The 25,081-nt window shown below is 29.4% G+C and overlaps 3 protein-coding genes across 3 annotated transcripts; all 3 read right to left on the reverse strand.

The window, feature by feature from the left end:
• Nucleotides 1-295: 295 nt before the first annotated feature.
• Nucleotides 296-1,157, reverse strand: ELF4B (protein EARLY FLOWERING 4b). The gene is given in 1 exon segment (NM_001355647.1): nt 296-1,157. A coding segment is annotated over 1 exon segment (414 nt). The 5' UTR covers nt 935-1,157; the 3' UTR covers nt 296-520.
• A 3,162-nt stretch (nt 1,158-4,319) lies between these two features.
• Nucleotides 4,320-8,569, reverse strand: LOC100799874 (DNA replication complex GINS protein PSF3). Its single transcript, XM_003552333.5, has 7 exons — nt 8,285-8,569; nt 6,292-6,391; nt 5,969-6,034; nt 5,750-5,850; nt 5,225-5,317; nt 4,681-4,820; nt 4,320-4,562 (listed from the first exon to the last, which is right to left on the reverse strand). Exons 2-7 carry the CDS (start codon nt 6,334-6,336, stop codon nt 4,453-4,455), a joined length of 555 nt encoding a protein of 184 aa, XP_003552381.1. The 5' UTR covers nt 6,337-6,391; nt 8,285-8,569; the 3' UTR covers nt 4,320-4,452.
• Nucleotides 8,570-11,461: 2,892 nt separating this feature from the next.
• On the reverse strand, nt 11,462-16,925 carry LOC100803959 (GDSL esterase/lipase CPRD49-like). Its single transcript, NM_001255422.2, is given in 6 exon segments — nt 11,462-12,098; nt 13,335-13,484; nt 13,592-13,668; nt 14,368-14,508; nt 14,817-14,894; nt 16,773-16,925. Coding segments are annotated over 6 exon segments (771 nt in total). The 5' UTR covers nt 16,884-16,925; the 3' UTR covers nt 11,462-11,884.
• Between the last annotated feature and the right edge of the window lie 8,156 nt (nt 16,926-25,081).

A 25,081-nucleotide genomic window follows, 5' to 3' on the forward strand; every position in this document is an offset into this window, starting at 1 on the left:
TCCGAAATACAAATGGACCAAAATAATATAAACAAAACGTTCTTTTTCTTTCTCCTGTGAAAAAGGCAGTTGCCATCATTATCCAGATTTTACACAAATGATATTTCACTCCAAAAGTGTTATATACTCCTTTTAGGCACTCTGAATATCAGATCTTTTAGAAATGTTATGTAACCTCTCATGTTGATGATTGTTTAGGGAACAGCAAATAACTAGATGGTTAAGAAGATACCCCAAACATTAACAATTTAACCAAACTGGTCCTTTGTATCACAAAATAAAAAAGAATGCAACTGAGAGAGGACCAATGACAAGTTAATTTATTGATTTAGAAGTACAGAGAGAGTGGAGTTATTTATTATTCAATATTTCAATAGTATCTGCAGAGAAAGAAGTAAAGAGGACGATACAATGCTTCGCCTTTTCACCGTCCTTATCGACAATTGATGACAAAACAAAGCCCAAAATTACCATCACAAATTCTTCAACTTCGACAATAGACACAGACACGAAACATTAATTATTTGGAGGAGTTTTTGGAGCGTTGTTGGCAAACGTTGGTGAAATTGGTGTTGAGATCAGAGTAGAGAGAGACAACCTTGGAGATGTTGCCGTTGAGTTCCTGAATGAGGGACACGTTTTTTACCATGTTGTCGTGCATCCGAGACTGCTGGTTCTCGTTCACCTGCTGAATCAGTAGCCGGTTCCGATCCAGCACCGACTGCACCTGCCGGAACCCCTTGTTAAGGGTGGCCCACGCCTCGGGATCCCCGACGTCCTCCGCCTCCTCGCCGTCCGACTCCCCGGTCGTCGTGCTCACCGTTGTTGTCGTCGTGGCGGGGTGGTGGCGGTGGCGGCGCTGGTGCTTCTTGGAGCGGCGGTGGTTGGAGGGGTCTTCCATGGTGGACTCTGCGGCGGAGGAGGATGAGTTCATATGCTGTGCATGAAACACAAAGGAAGACTCAACCAAGTTTTGTTGGGTCAGACATTGCAAGTTCTGTGAGTTCAGACCCTTGCTGGGGCAATGCTATATATACGCAACATTGCAGGGGCAATCATGTTATTATTCAAGATATTCACATCAACAATGGTGTTTTTTTATCCATGGGCATGTATTCTAAGGTAACTTGTTTTCTTCTTCTTTTGTTAGAACGATGTATTTTTTTTTATCGCCACAGATAAATTATTTATTTGAGTTGAATAAAATTATTATGATTTTTTTTTAATATTTAACATAAATATACACTCAAAATATAAAATTAAAATTATTAATTAAATTAAAATAATCATATATTAGGGAGGTAACTTTTGCCTCTTACTAATTGGCACCGTACTATTTTTTTTTTTAAAGTGGGAGTATAGTTGATTATCAACATATGTTGGAGGAAGCCAAAAAGATCATAATTCTTCAAATATGTTTTTTTAAAATGTTTTTCTAACTAATATTTGATATTATCATTCAAGTAATTTATCAACATCCCCTGTTCATATAATAATTGTCTTATAATTAATAATTAATCCATAACGGCTTGGGTTCGCCCCCAATAAAAGAACATACAACAAATTATTCAAGTAATTTTGGGTTTTATTATGAAATTTAGGTGGACAAAATATTTCACTAAAAATTTATAATTAAAAAGCTTAGTTTCTCATTAAAATGAAAGAAAATTTTCAAAAACAAAAACAAAAAAATCCTTGAAATGTTTTTAATAAATTTAACTCTTAATAAATTAAACGGTCATTTATACGCTTTTGGATTTATTTTATTTTAGAATATTAATAATATTATAAATTTAAATACGTAGTATTTGCCGAATTGGGATATAAAAAACTATGAGCCCCCCTTTAGCAATTGGATCTAATGAGAGAATCACACATTCGAACGTTAACGTGTGATACTGTTCGATAAGATAAGCTTACGCGACTAGCCATGGGCGCGTGCAATGCCCACCACAGCATAACTTTACAGGTGGCAGAAAAGTAAGGAAAAGGAAGATAAGATCTTAGAAGAAAAAGTCAGAAGTTCGAAACAATACCACTTGAGGCCCACTTTAAATTAATTAATGTTTTACTGTTTATAAGGTTTTAATCAAACAAGTACTACTTAATTTGGTTAAAATTTATTAGCATTTTAAGTTTCATCATTTTTTATTGTTTTGACTAAGTTCTATTAATTTTCTGCCATTGGTTGTACTTAGCACACAATCAAATGTTCCGTCAAAAAAAAAAGCACACAATCAAATGTATAGATTTAGATTAGATTAGATGCCGCCTCACTTCAAAAAAAAGAAAGAAGAAAGAAGAAAGTATAAATTTAGATTACCTAAAAAAACTAATACAAACATATAGTAGCTCATTAATATGCACGAATTTTATTCGTGTGAACCCCCGTTTGAACTAGAAAATGTTTAATTACAGTTTAAAATCTCTTAATTGAATTACGTAAGATTTTAATATTTCATTTTCATAGTCAATTAAATTTTTATCTAAGATTCTCAAATTTACCTTTTTTTAATCCAGATATCTAAAGGCTCATAATTAATTTAGAATATAAAATGGTTTTAAAAGTTTATAATTTAAAATTTTAGTATAAATTTAATAAAATTTGAAAATTGTGTAATATGTGATATTAGGATTTGAATAGGAAAAAGGTGAGTGTTTTCTAATTTAATTGATATTTGGGGGGTTACAACAATTTAAAAATTAGTGTTTTCTTTTTCAAAAGTTTAGATAAATTAGATATTAAGATTCAGAATTCATTATTGACTGAACAGATTTAAAAAACGCTCAAAGATAAAAATATTTATAAATAAGATTTTCATATCAAAAATAAAAATAAAATTTATATTTTTTTAATGAGTTAATTTCTTATCAATTGAACTAATTTTTGGTAGTATTTGTGTTCGATTAGTTTTCTTTATTTATTAGTAATTTATAATTACAAATATATCATTCATTCAGTGAATCCTCTTTAAAATTTTGGAAATGAATCTAGCCGTCCATTAAAAAAACGAAAAGAACGAGAGTCAACAAAGGTTGAGGAAGTTGCACGCGGCAAGGTGCGAGTGGGGTTGGATGCAAAAAGTAAAAAGTGCATTGCCACGACGATATAAAAGAACCGTGGTTCTGCCTCCGTGGATTGGAAAAAGTGTATGCGCCGTCGAAAAAATATCTTATCTTATATTAATATCTCATTTCATATGTCACGAGGCACACAACTGAGCTAAACCAAAATATCTACAACAGTTTAGGCCTTAAAAAAAGGGGGAAGCAGGATCAAAGACGAATATATGCCCTTCAAACAAATAAAGGCAAAAAGGGAAACATATTTGGTCCCAACACAGAAGAAAACCTTACTAGTTATGTTATCAATGCCGAATACGACTGTTGATTCACTCAGGTATGGCTAACTTCATTAACTAGATTCAGTTTCAACAAAAAATATATTGCAGTAAAAATAGCTTGGTAATTACTTTTCACTTTTCAGTACTTTTTTTTTAATCTTATTAGAACTTTTAATTTATTTGTAGGAGATTTACGAACATGAATTCAACTTATTCCTTCCTTATTTTAATGTTATATCTCTTTTTTTTTATTTCATTTGAATATTTAACTTCAGATATCGCTTGCATTTACTTTTAAATTTCAATTAGATGATGTGGTTTAATTTTCTTAGAATCTAGTAAAAAGAAATTAACAGAATATTCTACTGTTTTCACTTACCCGTATTTTCATTTCATGTGTTCACTTTTTTAAATACAAAACTACTATATTTTTGTCTCTGTTTAAAAATTTGTATAAAAATAAAATAAAAATATTTTCAGTGTTTTGTGTACAAAATATTTAAAAACAAAAGTCAACGAAAACATAGTAATTTTGTAATTAAAAAGTAAACACAATGAAATCAGTAAAAAGACCCTAATTTGCGTCTCTAAACAAATTCAATAGAATTATATTCATGTAGGACTAAATTGTTTTGATTTATGAATGTAAGAACCTATTTGTGTACCAAAATAAACGGGAAGAAATCATGATAAACAAGTCGAGATAATTATAAGGGCACAGGAAAGGGAATGAAATTAAATTAATGGAGTTGATTGTAAATACCCTGTTACCAATTCAACCTGTAATACCCTGTTTAGGTGACCCTTAGTGCAGTAGGCACAAACAACACATGATCAGTGGTACAGAAAATTCAACCACCAGAACTTGCTCAAGTCTCCGGCTTTCGTGGCACACAACATAGCCAACAAGATGGTCAATAAATTCACTTCTTGTATGTTTATTTTCAGTGTCCAGTTTTCTTCTATTTCTAACAATAATTGAAAATTACCGGACATTGTATTGTATGTTTACCATAAATTTAGCATTGTTTATCCATTATTCAAAACATCTTGTAATTAGCAGGTCCAAAACATTGACAAAAACAGATGTCTAATAAAGTTAAAGCAACTATTCCTTAGATTTTCTCTTTCTTCCCAGTACAGAAGCTATCTGAAATCTGGGCCCCCCCATTCGCCACTTCTTGAAGGATGCCATTGCGGATTGAGCTGTCTCATACACTACATAAAGCATTAGAACAAATAATTTAAATTGAATAACTCATGAGGGAAAAAGATGTGACCACAAAAATGAAGATTAAAGGCACGTTTCATTTATTTAGCAAGGATAACGTCTCACAGTATATCTCTTCTTTTGTCAGTATAGTCCAAAATTTGGAACCAGCTGCAAATGCTACAGAATGTGCCTTGGTGAGAATTTCCTTGTACCTACTCTTAAATGCAGACAACAACAGAAACCCAATGGTTCGGTCGCCAACTCTGCCATAAATGAAAAATAAATCAAAATGTACGAGAGAACAAGTTGCCAAAGTTTTTGAAAAAAGACTCATGGCATTTGTGGTAAAGCCGGTTGATGAAATTTTAGGACATTTTGTTATCTTACATTTTTATTAGGTTGTCTGAACTCAATGGAATTTGTGGTAATAAAGATTTGAATGAGATGCTGCATGAAGCATGTAATTGAAAATCCTAGGTCCATTCTAGATATGGATGATGACATGACACATGGCCATATACTATCTTCCAAGACATGGTCATAAAATTAATCAACAAAATATAAGAAAACATTAAAATAAGTGAGAGAGTAAAACTAAAACCAAAGAGAGATAAAAGGCTATTTCAGATAATGCAAGCAAGAAAATATAGACATAAGCAAGACTTACATGGGTGCTATCTTGCAACCAAATTCATAGAAAAATGGACATCTGGACCTCAGATCCACACCTGCAGAATCAGCATGGAGTTCCTGCCTTGTCCTGAAATTAAGAATCATCAACTATAAGATAAAAATTAGACACTTTTAAGCCATCAACATATGCCATTATTAGTTTTTAACAATTTTGATATGAATGTTAATGCAGCTTAGCATCCATATGCCAATATTAGTTTTTAACAATTTCTATGAAAGCCATGTATGCTGATTATTGAATTTGTTGGTACCCATAGTTCCATGTGACACCATGCACTTAATGATGAAATGTACATGAAAATTAAGGTTAAGAATTGGCTTCAAAATCTATTTAAAGCCCATGAAACAAGGGTTAACAGGAAAGGTCTGCCAAAACATTTCAGGTGCAACAGAAATAGAATTACGCTTAAAAGTGCTTCCTAACTCGTTAATGTCATGACATGGTCCATTATATGATAGAATGTACTTATAAATTGCAAAAAGACATAAAAATCACTACTTTTGATTGAAACAAGGAGGAACATTGACTGATACTGCTTGTCTCAACTGTAACTCATGAGCAAGCCAAAAAGGCAGTTCAACTTTGGAACCTGTTTCAATCTGAAAATCAAACAATGTAATGTCAGGTCAAATGATTAAGTTTCAGAGCAAGTATCTGGTGCCATTGCTAACAATTCTTTCCATAGGAAATATACAAAAGAGTGTAAATGGCTCTTACAAAAATTGAAGAACTGGGATCTATTCCCACTCCAGATGCAGCCTTCTGAAATATAACTGACACAGTCTGTGACAAGAACATAACAAACCGTAGTACTAGGGTAAGAATTTCAGTTGCATTCTGTATTTGTAGATATAATGAATTGATGCTGTTAAAATTGGCAACCACATAAAACATCACTGGCCGCAGCATCTTAAGGATACTGTAGCAAAACAATTTCCCTTAATTACAAAAAAAGAAAACATATTTCAAAACTATCATTCCCTTATATATCAATTGGAAGCAAAAAAAAAATTAAGAAAAATGAAGAGTCTGATGCCTACCTCTTCCTCGACGATAATATCATCAATATCATAGTACTTAGCCATCCTATCCTCCAGCTTGCTGCTTCTACACTTTCTTTTAACTCATTGAAAGAGTGAACTGCAAATTATAAAACTTTGTTTGAAACATGACGTACACTTATAACTTTTTATTACAAAAGCAAACTGTTCTTGAACTAATAATAAAGACAACAAAAATCAATTAGCAAAGACAACCTGCATCTGTTCTACAAATGGCAGAATAAAAAAATTATCAATATGAAGCTCAGAACCTGCATCTGTTGTTGCAGTTCCATTAAAAAGAAATACAAAACCACAGAAAATATACATCACATAAAAAGGAAGGAAAAAAACAACTTTCAAAAAATAATGAAAAATGAGTCAATAGTAGAGGAAGTAGGGAGAGGTGAATCAAGCAAAGCAAAACCCTAACTCCTAGTTGAAAGTGGAAATTTGTTGCTTAGGGTCAGGCACTAGATTTAAACAAATAAAATTAGGCCACATCTTAAACATATTAGTGCCTTAGCTCGCCCTATAGATTAGGCACACCATGAGTTAACATTGGGCATATGGATTTTGGGCACATGTATTTTGGTAAATCTAAAACAATATACAGGTCAATCTAACTGCTTGAAACTAATAACAAAAGATTTGTACTGTAGATCATAATACAAGATCTTCCAACTGGAATTATGTCTGTAGGAATAGGTTTTAATAGTTTGCAGGTGGAATTTAAGTTTCAATTTGAAAAGGAAACAAAGAAAGAAAGGAAACCACAATGTCATGGAATAATGACCATAAGATAACAGCATCGTTGCTAATTAATTGAGTTATATTACTTAAAGTTGGGCAGTTGAATTTGAAATATTTGGTTTGCTTCAAATGGTATATATGGAAAATCAGTTGGACTAATTCTGAGTACCATGTATTGGAATATAGATTAGTTGAAGATGAAATGGTATCATTAGAATTTAGAGGGTAGCAGCAAGGGTGGGCTCCGAACATGGTGATGATTCTGATAGGCTAGCCAACCATCTGACCATATTTGTATATCATTCCCATTTCAGACCCTCCAAAAACCACCTTTATCCAAAACCTAACTTGCTGAATGAACATTCCTCCAGGTATAATTTGGAATTATTATACCCACATTAGACATCAAGAAAGTATTATGGGAAAAATACCTAACTTCCTAACATTTTGCAATTTGGGAATCAGGGGTAGAAAAAATTTCCCTTCCCTATTTAGCTAGGAGAGCCAGGTTGAAGTCTTGGAAGCTTCTAAATCCAATAAAACTTGATTTTCAGCAGTTGAAATTTAACAGCACAAATCTTTAACTAGAATAATTTTTATACATTAAATTATAAAACTTAAATGCAAGTTTGTACATTTTAAACGATTAAAGATGGAACTGCATGACCCTAAAGTTACATCACAACTGTAGAGGATCATGTTCCAAATCGTATACCTCCTACAGATTTTAGCTTGAACATTTTCTCCCAGTTAAGCCAGCGAATCTTCCTCTCCTTTTTGCTACTACACCACCACCAAAAGTTGTTGATCATTTTTTCAATCTAATCACACAAGGGATGGAAGCTTAAAGTATCCCAAGATAAAAGCAAGGATTGCTTGAGCCACCGCTTTAACCAGAACTTTTGCTAACTATTGAGAGAAATTTCTCCTTTCATCCTTTTACCTTCTTTCACACTCCAAATACTTAATTGATCTTAAATTCAAAAATATAAGAAAACCAATCACTTCAAATTGTAATTACAAAACAATCCAAGACCTGAGATAGAAACGCATTCAACTCGCAATTTTGACTACCATGTTTCACATAACCATACACGAAAAAATTCATTCTCGGAATGTAGAGCGCAATGACAAATTCAAACTAAAAACAGATAAACACATTAAAGAGTAACAGATCGAAGCCCAAAAAGTGAAAGATAGATTCCAAAGCTGAGGCGCATAGAAAGAACTGAGCTTTTACCTTGTGATGCCAATTCAGAGCTGGAGCCTGGCACGGAGCTCTCGGTGCGAATGCTGGAGAGCGAGAGCACTGAATGAATGACGAAATTGAAACTTTAAGAAATGGGGTTTGTCTACAAATGAAAAATTGAGGAAGAGAAATTGAAGAATTTGTTATCCGAGGACAGACTCATGCATTTGTTTGTTTGGGGAAGGAAACTAGGGTTTATTCTTCGTGATTTTGAAACTTGGCGCGTTTCGAAATTTTCCGTTTTAGTGATGGCGCGTTTTCAAATTTCCATAAACGGATTAACCAGGCTCGGTTCAGAACTAAATAAACACGTTTTTCATCGTTTTTTCAATCACACCTTTTTAATGTTTTCTATCTTGTTTTTTTAAGCTACATACATTTCACATTATTATTTAGTAATAAAATTTTAACTATCTCCAACTATTCTTATTTCGTATTTATTTATATATTTTATACTTTTAATCACTTATTTTTTTCAATCTACAGTCTTTTATCTCTATTAATAAATTAAAATTTAAAAATTATAAAAAATTAAAAACAAACTTATATTATAATTAAATTTTTCATTATAAATATAAAATATAATTTATATAGTATATATTTTATTATACAAATATTTATTCATTATAACTATATTGTTGAAAATCATAAAAAAATTGAATATTGCCCAATGTGTAGATTTTCATAACTAGTAGTTTAGTTTTTACATTTCACAGAATAATTGTTTTTTTATATAATTAAATATTATAATGGTTCTTGGCCATGTGAGTCTTTAGGAAACTCAGGCAATTACATAATGTCTATATCGTTTAAGGCTATAATTTTTTGCTTATTAATAATTTAAATAATAAACATTATTAAATTCACTTTTTATTAAAAAAAATTGCCATCTTGAACTTATAAATTTATTATTAAAATTACTTAAATCTCATTTGACGTCAACTAGTACTAAAATGCATTAGATAAATTGATATATTATTTATTTTATCTATGAAATGTTAAACTTACGAGAATATAAACTTTTGATAAATAATTTTTCTGATGTTGTCAAGAATACCATGCATTGAGATGACTGATGATGCAGTACAGCACATTTGGTTATCAAAATCGTTCAAGCCACAATATATCATTCAACAAACTAAAGCAGTAAAATAATAAAAGATTCCACTTGAACCTTTATTTTAGCCGTATCATATAGTATTAATATTAACTATCTCACAAATAGTTACATAAGCACACTTTTGTTCATCTCACTAAATGGACCTTTCACACACTGATGATAGCATAATCCAATTAATTGACCACCCGTCTACACACTGATGTTTATAACTGAAATACAACAAACACTCATTGCCAGTTCTAACTTCATTAGAAACATTCTGAATTTCCATTTTGTGAACAACCATTTAATTAACATTTGAAGTAACAGTCACAAGCCCGTTTCAAAATGTTACCGTGACAGGCTCCATGAGTTGCACCTTCCTTAGTCCTGCATTGCTTGTCACAGTTGTTGGAGCTGCCACACCAACCAGACCATGTCTTGCTGCGCTTAGCACATAAGCCTGGACAACTGAAGTAGCAGAAACAAGCCCTTCCGCGTGAGTCCCATGTTCTTGCATTGGTTGTCACAGTGGTTAGAGTTGTCACACCACCCTCCCCATGTTCTGGCATGTCTTTGCCTCCACAACTTGTGCCTCTGCATAATAGATTAGGAACAAAAAAAAAAGATAGACATTGTCAAGTTCCTGTTAATTAGTTAACATATACGAATCAAAGCATTGAAATATTTGAGTTTAATTAACTGGCCTATTACTAGCTAACATCATGTACATTTCTTGGAGAAAGGAGTAAATTATTAAAATGCATGTAATATATTAAATTTCGAGTGTGGATCAATCGATACAGGATTGTTTCAGCTTAACTAGGAGAATTCTTGTTCGAACAAAATTGTCTTTTGTAGAGAATATTTGAAAAAAAAAAGAAAATTCATCTTGTTGGATTTGTGTGAGCATATATATATCTGGTAGGAAGGAGAGGGGGGCAACGGGCATGTCACATTGGAGTAGGTGAATAGATATGGATGTTACCATTAATAAGAACAAGGAGACAAAGCAGAATAAAGGAGATGCCGAAGACACCAAGGTACTTAGCCATGATTGGATTGAGTTTGTGTTTGTGTATGTTATTGATGAAAAAGTCTAGGCAATTTATAGCACAAAGTCAGCATGCGATTGCGGCCCCTGCATGCGGGTAATAGCCATCACAAATTCTAAATGATGCTGCCTGCGTCTATTTGGTGGCATCTGGCATGTGCATTCTTTGCCTGCTACCCCCACAACTTAAATAAGGTTTAACAAAACAAAAAGCTTGTTTAATGGCTTGCACGTTAGTGGAATGAGCAGGAAACTTAGCACTTCATTAATTTAATTACGCATTGCTGCAATGAAGTTTGAAATATATACATGGAGAATGATCAATTGATTGTCAAACTTTATGCACTTAAACTATTCAGGAAAAAAATTGTACCAATGTGAAATAATTTATACTGGTATTCAATCACTAAGTGCATAATAAATATGTTAATTATTATAATAATTATCTTAAAAGTTATATTAATAAGTAATTTTTGGTTAGTTAATAGTATAAAAGTTTTACACTAACAATGTATACCTATTATACTTATTTATTTGATAACTTTTTGTAAACTACCAAATAAACCAACTTAATCATTGAATTAGAAGTTCGTATAAGGTAGGCCAATTTTACAAAGATATCCTCATTAAGAGAGTTAAAATGTAATTGCAAATTTATTTAAGTATTCAGGTGAGATACCAATAAATAAAAGACTAAAGTATAGGGGGAAAAAATATTTTTTTATGCTCAATAAGTCCGATGGAGTATAAATGAAGTATATATAATAATCTGTCGGTGCTGGTCATCTGTGTGTTGGTAAAAATCAGGGTACATTATTTCAACTGGAAAGTGTTATGATTCTTATGAACAATATTGGTTGCATATTGTCAATATTTCTTTTACGAAAGATTTTATGTTAAGCTCTCTTGTGCAATGGTTATTTTCCTTTTTCTTCTCAACACTTATAATTTGTTCAAATGTCATTACTCGGTGATTAACAACGTTGATAGTAATCTTCGGCGCCAAGTACAAGGATTTGAGTTTGAATCTCATCTTTATCATTAAGGTTAAGTTTTGAAATAAGGAAGTATGTCTCAATATTCATTATACATTCCATAATGATGAAAAATTCCCTAGTTTGAAACCCAAACAAATCATCTTAGGACTTAGGAGTTGGATACCATTCTACCAAACCAATGAAACTTGCAGATAGCTTTTGGAAGAATGGATCTATTATATTCAGCTAATTTTCAGTTGAATCATAAAATAACCAACTTGATGAGTGACAGACTATCTAAAATATAGGGCAATGCTATCACCAAATAACCAATCATCATGTCTAAGAAAAAACGTAAATAATATACGAAACTGCTAAATCCTGTGGGATCTGGCAGACAGGTTGGCTCCTGAATGGAGGCCAAAGCAAATGATTATGATTAAAGTTGATAACCTAACAACCTAATCCCACTGAATCTCTCTGTAAAAAGTCCACTCGGAAGGATTCAGTGTAGTTTTCCCATCAGCAGCAACAAGATCATATGGTGAGTCTTCTGCAAATTCAGTGGGCAAGGATTTCCAATGGAGGCATGGCTCCCAGTCAGCCTCCTTAAGCACTCTCAGTATCTCCTTCACCACAATTTTGCTTCCCTCGGCTGCCAAATGGATACCATCACTGCAACACGCATTGAAGATGACAACAAATTAAACATATTGTTTAAATAAACATATTAATTGACACCATTCTCATTTACATGTTACAACTGACTTTATGGTAAAAAGGGCCATTCTTTAATATATTTCACAAGAACTCAGAAAAAAAAAAAAAGCAACTGTTTCTATTGTAATTTGTAAGGAGATGAAATAAAATATATCTATTAAACTTTGGTTTCAGCATCCAGCATGACTTCTTTCTCTATCCTATTTCACATTTTTATTAGAACAAAACTCAGATGCAGTTTTCATAGGTTAGTGTCTCTAATCAGAATTGAAGTTTTATTATGCCAATCTATGCAATGAAAGCTTTCATAAAGGGCAACATAGGTTTTCAAGATGAAACTCCAATTCTTAATAAAAAACAGCACCAAACTCCAAGTTTGATTAGCAAAATTTTACTTCACTAATCTAAGTCTGTCCTTTTTTCATTGTGATTAGCTTAACTCTCACAAAAACATGTTTCACAACCAATTGTTGAAGCACTGTTTCTTAACACTGAATTCTAATAGATGAAACCCAATGAAATGAAGACACTAAATGTAAAAGCAGTCAGGAGTGCACATAAATTTTAGAGTAAAAATTCATTTTGATCCATGGATAGTTGGGTTGACATCACTTTGGCCCCTAACTCCCCCTAAGAGATATGTGCATCAATTTAGTACCTCAACTGTGGAACATAATATAAAAACCATCGTTCTATGCACAAATTGCAGGATTTAGAGACTAAATTGATATTATTTTTCTATTATTGAAGATCTAGATTGATGTCAATTTATTTAGAGGATACAAAATCTCCAACTTTCAAGAACTAAATTGATATCACTTATCTATTAGTATCAAAAACCAATTTAATGTCATACCAAACTTTCAAAGATCAAAATAGTTTAATTTTATGGACATGCAAACCACTAACCAGTGAGGTGAAGAGGAAAATAAGAGATGTTACAACTTACAAGCAAGTGACTGATGCAGGTCTAAATTAACCAGAAGATTGCATCAGTCAGTATGCTTTTAAGATGGAAGATTGCAGGCCTATACCATCTTGCAAAGAAACAAGCACAGCATACTGGCAAAGAGCTAGGGAAGAAGGATTTGGGTATTAAACAATTATATTGCAATATGACAACGTTCTGAAATTTTGTGGTATTTGGAAGAAAAAAAAAGAATGATAAAGGCAGAAGGTAAAGAAGCTTACGTGAAACAAACATTCATCCAGTCATCCCTCTTCTGTAGTGCATTAAAAAGATCAACAACTTTGACATCCAGTTCCTTGCATAGCTTAATACAAGCTTCTGAGTAGCTTTGGCACAATTCATTTGTTCTTACCAGCTCACTAAAAATTCCACTGATTAAGAAAAGGGATTAAAAATCATAAGGTTAGAACTTAAGGTGTTATCTGAACACACGTACGGAGATGAAAATTTGAGAGAGAAAATAATATCATCAGGCTACCTAGTGTTTGCACGCACTTTTTCCTCATTGACTGGAGGACAACTGAGAACAATGATACGTGTCTTTTCAGAGAGACCCTGACAATTAATATCCTCATATTAAATTACAAATAATAGTTTCCCTTTTAAAAATGCATTTATGATCATCATAGTAGGCAAAAGATCATCATATTTAAGATTTATTTTTCTTCAATATAGAAGTTAAAATCTGCTGCCATTCCTGCATAACTGCAAATCATTTTTCACTATTTTTTCTTAGATATCCCTTTTCTTTTTGCTGTTTTCTCTTTTCATATTTCCCTGATTTGTTTGGCACGGTAATATCTGGAAAAAGACACTAAATGAAATAGAACAATATTCACTTTGCCCATTTCAAGCGGTGTCCACTATTATTCACAGACTATTTTCTTGACACCTCCACATCTTAATTCTGCAACCAAACTATTTTAAATATGTTTTGTCATAAAATTATACATGAATATAATGATCTCAGGCAAACTACATTTCATAATTGAATATGCTATTGATTTGTGTTAATCTATGCCAGTGAGAAATATGTGAGAAACAACTTTGTAGAACCCAAGATAGGTAAGATATACATCAATGTGATGGCTGCTTTAAGCCTTCAAGTCAAGTGTATTTCCTCAAACTTGATGTTTTAAAGAAATAGTTTAGCTTTCATATTAACGAAAATGAAGTGTCTAGTGTTCTGTGTCTGAAAGTGAAGATATGTGTCTCTACAGAAAAAGATCCTGGTGATTAACAGAGCAGAAGTACCTGAATATGAATCAGAATCTTTCTCATGTTTTCAATATATTCATGAAGAGGCACATGAGGGCCTAGGCCAGAAAAATGAGGACCCATGGAATCATTACCTCCAAAATAAACAATCACAAGAGAAGGCTGTGTTGCAGCATCCTGGGAAGTGGGATACAGAAAATTATATAATGTAGGCAGGATAATAAGCTACATCAAACTATCAAAGTATTTAAGAAAGAATTGAAAGGGTATAAAATTAGCAAGATATCCCACTAGGATGTCAAAATGCATAAAGAACTGTGGAAAAAATATATCATTTCAAGAAACTTTGTGCTTTAACCCATAAATCATTTCAAATTACAGGTTACATCAATCAAGCATCAGCTGAAGTGAAGAATAGCTGCACCAAAGGCATCATTTTGGTTTTGAGTTCTGCCATGTGAATGGTTGCTTTAGAGGTACAATACCTTTGGAAAAACTTGATAAAGGATTTGGAGGGCACGTCGTGAGTTCCATCCATAGTATCCTCGCAACAATATGTCTGCCTACAACAAGAAATTTTGCACCGTCATTGCATAAAAGATGACTATTCTCCTTAATATTACATTAGCCAAAGAGAAACAAAAATAAAAAATGTTCATGATAAGCACAGAGGAGAGTGCATGGTTACTTAGTACTTAGGTTTCCTCTTTACTCACACTTATGAAATGTAAATGCCTGGATAAAACCTTTGGACAGGCTTCCTACTTTCTAAGCATTCAGAGCATCTTTTAGGAGATCATTAGGAAGGGTAAAATATAAAATTTGAAGGCATGACCAGGACAAAGACATAACAGTAACCGAAAAGAAAGTCAACCAAAAAGAATTTACAAATTAAAATAATTGACTAACTTTATGATTTTCTTCTTCAAATTTCCATTATTAAACTCATTAAGGTTCAATTTGGATAAACTTTTCAATAAGAACTTAAAGGAGAAGAAAATAAAATAAAAAATAAAAAAGGTATGAATCAAACATCTCTCATAAGTTAAAATCAACTTATGTACCTCAACATTTTTAGAAGCTACCTCGTTTAACTTTTTTCATAAGTTAATGTGCAAAAGTTTATTTTAACTGATAAGAGAAGTTTGATTTAATTTATCTTCTTACTTAATCTTATTTTCTTCCCCTACAAGTTCTTGTAAAGAACAACTTTGTCTAAATTGCCTTAAATGAGGGAATACTTAGTCAAATGCAATAATGGTAATACTTCTGGAGAAGTCAACCATGATGATGCACTTGAAGCTTAGCATCGTCAACATTCATGCACTGAAGTAAATTTATTCAAATTCATTTCTTTGTTTTGAAAATCATACACAACTAATGAGATGCAACACAAGTCAAAGATAAGATTTGAGCAATAATTGTATTGCCACAATTTTTTTAGAGTAAACTACCATTTTGATCCCTGAAAAAATGGGTTGACATCAAGTTGGTCCCTAAAAGATAAGCAACAACACTGTAATCCTTTGAAGAAATTGACATCAATTAAGTTCCTGAAAATTAGAAAAACAACACAAATTTAATCCCTCAATCTCATCATAGTTTGTACGTAAAGAGTGATTTTGATGTTTCTTTTTTATTATTGAGGGATTAAATCAACATCGCAGATTTTCAAGGATCAAAGAGCCCAAACTGTCAAGGACCAAAACGAGGATTTTGTTTTTTTATTTCTTGTCTATGACTGGGTATCCCCACAAACATAGTACTGAGACTACCCTTCAATCGGGTGATCCAGAATGGTGACTTTAAGATTCCAGCCCCCAACATTGGGACTTTTCTGAACAAGCCAGGAAAAAGTCAAGCTACGTACAAGGATCTTTTTTCACCAGCCCCGAGATGTCTCTCAGCAAGGTTTTAAATTCTGGGTTGCAGTGGCAATTTTGTTGCGTTCCTTGATATTATGGGAAATTGTGAACAAATGTGACCACTATTGCAATTGCAGACACTAAAAAAATCCTGACTTTGAGACCAAAACTGCAGCCACATAACGTTTTTTTAAAACCTTGCCTCTCAGTCCCAGGTTAGAATCAGCAATGAGTAGTTTTTGAGAGCTCAAATAACGTATGTGAGATGGGAATTAGAACAAAGAACCAAACTAGCTTTTAAAATTGAAGAATTGGTAAGCATCCCTATAGATGAGCCAATGAATGAAACCCTCCATGGGAAAAGTGAAAGAAAGAGAAGAGTGGTGTTGAGGAAATCGCATCACATGACATGACATGGGAGGATGCATGATATCATATGATATGATATTGTAATTGTTTTGGTCACCACCACCAACAACAATGGTAGAAAACACTCATCAGGGTAATAGGAGAAAAGACAATTTTTGTGTTGAAAGCAATAACAGAATGAGAGAGTGATGAGTTAATGAGTAGTACCTTACGAGAGTAGATGTCAGAAAGATGGGAACCCCAACCGCCATGGCTGAAACTAAGCTGAACGATGGAGGATCCGAAGAGAACGAACTGTGGCCTCGCAGGTGCAACCATTTCTCTGTCACGTTGGTTGAGTGAGTTGTTGAGGTTAACAATGAGTATGAGAGAGAAGAAGGGAAGTATATATATATAAAAAAAGTGCACTTAGAATAATTTAAGAAATTTAAAAGAAAAATTATTTATTTTTATTGTAAATGTCATAAAAGAATATAAAAAAAGTTTATCAAGCATACAATTTTAGTATCTTAATAAATATTTTTTCCATTTAAATTTCTTAATCAATACACTCGCTATCATTTACCAATATAAATAGGAAGAGGGAGTCAACGAAGCCTACGTATGTATTGGTGGCATACTAAAAACAAAGTGTTTCGTTGGTTTGGTTTTGACGCCTTAAAGCATCGCAAAATGTTTGGTTTATAACCTCACCTTCCAGCCACTCTCCCCGCCATCCTTCTCCCAAAAAAGGAAATAAATAAATATGTTTTTAGTTTCTTTGAATTTGAAATTTGTTATTTTTAATCATTTAAATTAAAGTTTTTATTCTTTTAATCTTTTAATTCACGAAATTTTTTTCAATATCTTTTACGCTAAAAAAATTGTCACAAATTATATATTCAAACTATCAAAAACCAGAAGAAAAAAAACATTTCACGAATTAGAAAAACCAAAAAAATAATTTTTATTTGGGAGGATTAAAAAAGATAAATCTCAAATTTGAAGAGACCAAAAATATATTTAAGATAATAAAAGTAAAATAAAAATCACATATGCTCATAGTCATTTCTCTTTCTTGAAAAGTAGTTTATAGGAGTATTTACAATACTTGATTGTTTAAATGAGTTGATTATATTAAATTTGTAGGTCTTACAATGCCACAAAGATTTAAAAATTTAATAAAAAATAATTCAATATAAAATTTATTGTTAGAGTGAGTGTTTAACTTGAGTAACCTAGTAAAAAAGAAAAACTTGAACCACCTTAAATTTTGTGACTCAAATAATGATTTTTTATAGGTACAAATCAATTAAGCACCCATGTTTCTCTAAGCAACTCAAATTTTGTGATTCAAAGAATGATTTTTTATAGGTACAAATCAATTAAGCAACAAGTTATTTGTTTAAACAACTCAAATTTTGTGACTCCAAGAATGATTTTTTATAGGTACAAATCAATTAAGTAACAATTGTTTGTCTAATCAACTCACTTAAACAACACATTGTCAAGTCATCCAATAAAAAAAATTGATAAGTAATTCATGCAAATATTTGTGTTAAAGATGCTCTAAGATAATCAAAGTAATTTATAAGATTCCCATAAGCTTTATCAAACATTCCAACAAATCAGAATTAAAACAATTTTTAACTATTTTTCATAGATTTTTACATTATATTTCAAAACAAAAAATGTCAATCTAACCTTTAGTTTTAAAATACACAGCTTCGTATGTTTTACAGTGGTCCTTACCATTGTCCTAAATAGTACCATCATTGATATTATCATTATCATTACAACTATCATTATTATGTTATCACCACTATTATTATTACCAATATGAACACAAACATCAATGTTACCACCACATGAAGACACTTTTAAGTTAATTTTATTTTTATTGAAATAATAAACTTTCAAAATGAATTTATCTTAAAACTAAAAACTAGATATTATTTTTAAAAAATTTGAAGCTTACCACTAAAAATATGGCATCAACAATTTTATTTAGTTTAATTTATATTTATAAGTATAAATGAAATTTGAATCAGACCAATGAAACTCGATGTAACTTGTAATATTTTTTAGATGCTGCTTTTAGTAGAATTTTAGTTTTATAACGTCTAACTTTTTTTTATTATCTTTTTATTCTTTAAATTTTTATTAAAATTACTTTTTATTCTTTTAACATACAGTATGATTTATTTTTTATGACAAATGTTAACTAGTAGTATCCTAAAGGTAATGGTTAAGAAAGTAAAGAGGGAATTAAAGGTTTTTATTAAAATGCAAAACAAAAAAAGTGTTCTCGTATGATTTTTAAAAGCGCTTTCATATAATTTGAAATGATTTTTTTTTTCTTTTGATTTCTTAACTAGTGAACTTATGCAAGACCTTTTTTAATTTATTTTTGCTATTACTTTTTATATTTTTTTATTTTAACCATATATTGTTTACACTATTTATTTTATTGTTGTATTTCAAGATATTGATAATTGATTAGTATGAAAATACTAATTTGCAATTGTTTATAAAAGTACCCAATGGTATTACCATATTAATCAATATAGTGGAAGTATAATATCTACTCAATTTTATGTTTTTTTTTTATATTTTAAACTTGACAGAGAATATTTTGTATAAATAATATAAGATTAACAATATAATAAACGATATAAAACACATAACAATTGAAACTAAAAAATTATAAAAGTTAAAAATTAATTTAAAAACTTGAAATGATAATTTTCCACAAATATTTTTATTTATAAAATTAAATTAAATTTCGTATAAAATATGATATAAATATATTTATTTTTATCAATTTATGCTTATTAGCTACCTTAATAGATAACTTTTTAAAGTTTAAGCTAGCTAACAACTTTCAGCCAGTTTTTTTACCTTTAACTAGTTTTTCAAGTATTTTTTATCAAACAAACCCCTAGTCAATACTCCTTTAATTAATATTTTTCCTAATACCATAATATATCATATTTGCATCAATATTAATTAATGTCAAATATATATTATTTTTAATTTTATACTTCTTTAATTAGTATAAGATTTAATCACATAGTATTAAAATGTATATATTATTTCAAATATTTGTCTGACTAACTTATAAATTAATTTGATGAAAACAAATTTATTTGATATGAGTTTATTTAATAGCTTCTAATTTATTTTAGAAGTTAACTATTAACTTATAAGTTACTATTTTTTTTATTTGTATTCTCATTAATATAATTTAAATTACTTTTAATCGTGAATCATATAGAGTGTCAAAAAGAATGAGGTCAACATTTTTCATTTTTTAAACTATAATGAATCTACATCTCAGCTTAAAATTTAAATAAAATCATAAAATTTAAACTTTCTCACCCTACGTATTATGGTTAGATATAAGAAGGATGTTTGTGAACCAGTGTTTAGTTGAGGCATTAAAAAATATTTATTGTATAAATAAAAAAATTATAAATAACACAATTTTTTATCTTTTAATATAAATATTTTAATTTTAAAATTCTTAATTAATACTCTTAGGATACTGATTATCCTTTTCATATAAAAAATACTAGTAAAATTAAAGGGGGTTAATCAACCACCTTATTTTATAACCATTGAATGAATGGATCAGTTGGAAATGAATTAATGAAGAGTACTATAAAAGAGACTTGGAGGGGATGGGAGTAGGTTATCCTTTATGACTACCATAATTACCTTTCGTATTGCCACAACTGGTTTTGGCGGGGACTTCAACAAACAAACCTCGAGGCATTTAAGATTTCGGAGTGGTGTCTCTCACCAGCTTATCATGTTTATAACTTACAATTCTAATTCACCACTTCTTCTTTTAAAAAATAAAATGGTAGAACACCAATGCCAGTGACATAATGAGACTCCAAGAAAGACATGCATAGTAACAGGATCAATCTGGACATTGACTATAAAAAGTGATAAAAATAGTTATTTTCAATATTACTAAGTATGATGTTAATTATGACATATTAAGACAACTAAACTGGCCTAGAAAACTATTCCCCTGGTCTCTATTTAAAGATATAGTTAATAATATTTTTATTCTTTATTATTAAATATTATTTCATTTTCTTATACATTAATTATTTTTTTACTAAAATTGTCTTTCTTTTTTCTCTTCCATGAAGATCGGAGGAGATGAGTAAGTTCTAATAAAATTAATGATAAATTTATAAAATTATCATAATTATAGATAAATTTAATGACTAAATTAACTAACTTTGTTAATAAACATAAATCAATCAACTATGTCTTGTAACAAGGAACAAATGTAATATTTCCTTTGGACTTATATATAAATAAAAATAATTAATTTTACATAAATTACAATAATTAATTAATATCATTTAATTTTTTTTAATCTCAAACAAAAAATAAGATTATTTTTAAAATATATTTTATTAAAACTTACTATGAATAAAAAATATTTTATAAATAATAATATTAAATAAGATAAAATTAGTTAGATTAGTATAAAAAAAACTTTTTTACTTGCAGATGAAATATTATACATGCATGAGGCAATACCATTCAGTTACAACTATTTAACTAGTTTTTAGACGTTTGACGGTTTCTTAAGAAAAGTTGTCCAAAAAAATGGTATTAAGAAGATTCAAAAATCCACACCTTGGTGTTTTTTTTTTTTTTTTGGTGAATACTTGGTGTTGTTTCATAATCCAGAATTAACATTTCTATTGAGCATTTAAGTGTTTATTGATGAATGAAATTGTTCATTTATGAGTACATGATGAAAAATTTATCTAAAGTGATTTATATTCTAAGTTCTAACTAAGTAACTATTACCTCCTTTTTTTTCAATAACAAAAAAAAGGATCGACACTTAATTTTATCACAATGTTGCACAACATTTTAATAGTTTATGGAATTGATATCTGCAATCATCTTCTTTTTCTTCTTCTTACATTTGCAATCATCTTCATCTTCTGTGCTGTTTCTTATTAGGAAAAATAAGTTCCAGAATTCCAACGCTAGCTACCACTTTAAAGGCACTACAAATTTATGTGGATTCAACAGTACATGAGCAGAGCATTAAATGACAGGTCACGTTAATGCATGCATTCATGGAATTCTTCGCGTACGGTTTTATAAATGAATTTAATTATAATGTAAATCATGTAAAAAAACTTATACTGTTATTACTTATAAATGACTTAAATATGTTTTTTTTTTCGTTAAAGTTTTTTTTTATTCATGTTAAGTTCACTTTTTAATTTTAGTTGTTATAAGTCTGTATTTTTTTTTCAATTTTGATTCTGATATTTTTTATTTATTTTTAGCTTATATAAGTTTGTGTTTTTTTAAAATTTAATTCTTATAAGATTTCAATTTTTTCATTTATATTTTTTATAAGTTTACACTTATAGAATATTATTGTAAGAATTAAAATTAAAAAAAAAAATTTACACAAATTAAAAATGAATAAAATATCGGAACTAATACTAAAAAAAATACAAACTTACATATACTAAAATTTAAATAAACTTACAAGGACAAAAATAAAAAGTAATGATTTACATAAACTAAAAATATATTTAAACGATTATAGTATTATGTATGTTAAGATTAACTATTCTTGTAATAAATACTTTAAAATTCATAAAAATATAAATTCTAATTAATGATTATTATAAAAAAAATCTTTATCAACAAACTAGCAAAATCTAAAACAAATACACAATTGATAGATAGCGAGATTAGTGATCTCTATTTTTGTAAGAAATTAGTCTCTAATTACTAGTTGAAGGATATCTTTGATAAAAATAATTATAAAAACTTTATATTGAGAGTATATTTGTAAAAATAATTCTTTCATTTTAGTTATTTTTATAAATAAAAAAGCTGCTAAAGGTTTGAGACATCAGCTGAAATTTACTATAAAAAAAATCTTCTAAAAAATAAGTTATTTTCATATATATGAAAATTTGTAACATATTTTTTTAAACATGTTTTTTTCTCTTTTAAATAATTTTTCTAATATAAAAGTTAACTTTTTTTATTGCATTCAAATGAGATTAATTATTTTAAAATTATTTTTAGCAAACTTAAATAATAAACTGAGTCTAGTTACAGTAATCCATTGTTGAAATAATCAGTGTAGAAAATTAAATCCTTGGTAAATTGATCACATCATACACCAACCACAATGGGAGCCACTCTAAATCTAAATGTACTACTCAATTACTTGTTCGAAGACAGGTGGTTGCAATTGAATTGTCAAGGGCCGTCACAAGGAAAGTGAGCGGAAAAGGTTAATAAGTACCCTAAATAAACTAGAAATAAATTTAAATTAATTAATAAATATAAATTTTTTTTACACCATCATCTAATTTAAAAGTCATATCTAAAGTATTATTTTAATTCTTACAAAAAAAAGTACTATTAATTTGTAAACAGGATGAAAAATTTAAATTTAATTTTTATCATTGTCAATAATTTTACTTTTACTTTCTCAACTAATAAAAAATCATCCATTCATACCATGAAAGATTATTTTTAATTATTAATAGTATAAAATGTTTATACTAAATGTATGTAAAATTAAACTCTTTATAAATTAATCATATCATACACCTACTATAAGGTGAGTTACTCTAAATGCAAATTAATGTATATGGTACTTACTCTTGCCCTTTCCAAGACACTAGTCTCGGTTGAACTGTGAAGGGTAACAAAGAAAAACTAGCGAATAAGGTCTTTTAATAAATGCCCTAAATAAATTATAAATTATTTTAAATATAAATATTTGTATACTATATCATTAATAATAAATTTATATATAATAAGATTATTGAATTGCATAATAATTATTTTAAAAAACATAACTAAGATTTTTTTATTGTCTAATAAGATAACAAATATTTAAATTTAATTTTCATCATTGTTAATATAAAAAAATTGTTTTCTCAACCAATAAAAAACTATCGCAAATATAATTTTTAAAGTAGTTATTCATATCAAGGAGACATAAAAATAAAACCACACTCACACACAGCTGAAGAAAAACTAGAAAAGTAATGGTTTTGCACTAAATTGATTCTAGGAATTGAATTGCGAACACACAATACATCTGAAGCCTTTTATAGGCAAAAAACTAAGCAATAAAATAATATTAAAAGCATATGCTTAAAAAGATATTCTCAATTTCATTTTCCCTTCATTTCTTTCGTTATCAAGTTTTTTTTAAATAAATTATAAAATAAAAATGATACACACTGAGAGTTTAATTTATTTTCTCAAAAGCTAGCTTATTTGTGAAAGAAACGGAGAAAAAAAATATTTTTCTAAAAAAATGCTATCAACATATTTTATAATATACTTTTTAATATATATTTTATTATTAGTATTATTTTAAAAATAAAAAATTACGATAGAAAATTATTAAATGAGAAGTTGGACTCGCTTTACGATTTTTAATAAATTTTAACTAATCCTAAAACGTGTGTTAGAAAAAGTTGTTTAAAAAAATATGTTATTAGCACTTAGTACCTTTTTTTCAAAAGTAAGAGTGGCACTACAATAGTAATGTGGGTTTGCATTCCTGATACACTTAAGGTATATTTGGATGTCAGTTCAAAATGCTATGCACGAATTTATAAATAAATATAATGGTTTACAAACTCCATTTTGCAAAAAAAATAAAAAAAAAGGGTCTGAATACTTCTAAAAAATGAAGGTTAGCCCAAACCTTGGTTTGCACCGAAAATCCAATCAAGCACTTAGTGTTTTTCATACTATATCCAAAAGTTTTCTTGTTAATCAATAATAAGCATGATAATTAAATTTGAATAAACGAATATTCTTCTAACTCAACCCAACTTGGATGAGAAAAAATCATTTTGATTGAATTTTAATTTTTGCTAATTTTATTCACACAGAGCATATTCAACTAATAAGAGGATCATATTTATATAAAAGTGAAAGAAGTAAATCTAGATCATATAAACTATATACATGAGTTGTCAAAATTTAATGTTACATGATAAGTTAAAAAATCAAGTGATTTTTTTAAAAAAAAAAACTCATATGACTTAGAGTATTTTAATATTAATCATCCAAAAGTATGATTTAATGTGTATTTATTACTCTCACATAAAAAAAAAAAACTATTTCATTACATATGCTCCCAATGTAAAAGGGAGTGACTCTTGTGAGTTGTTAGAATACTTACATAATATGAGAAACTAAGAACAAATAAATAACAATAATTCTCGAGTCAAGATTAAAAATAATAGATCCTGAAATTAAAATCAAATTATAAAAAGGAAATTGCTTATTGTTATGAAATACATGACACGAACGACTGCACAAAGCTTTAACCGTGATTTCCGTCAAATTATTAACAATATTTTTTAACCGTGATTTCTGCCAAATTGTTTTTAATTCACAGATAACCAATAAGATAAATACATATGGGTTCATGCAAATTCGCACCACACTTCTTTCTTACGAAATAGCGCTACTCTTATAAAAAAAAGTAT

Source organism: Glycine max, chromosome 18, assembly GCF_000004515.6.
Source record: "Glycine max cultivar Williams 82 chromosome 18, Glycine_max_v4.0, whole genome shotgun sequence".
NCBI classification, from domain to species: domain Eukaryota; kingdom Viridiplantae; phylum Streptophyta; class Magnoliopsida; order Fabales; family Fabaceae; genus Glycine; species Glycine max.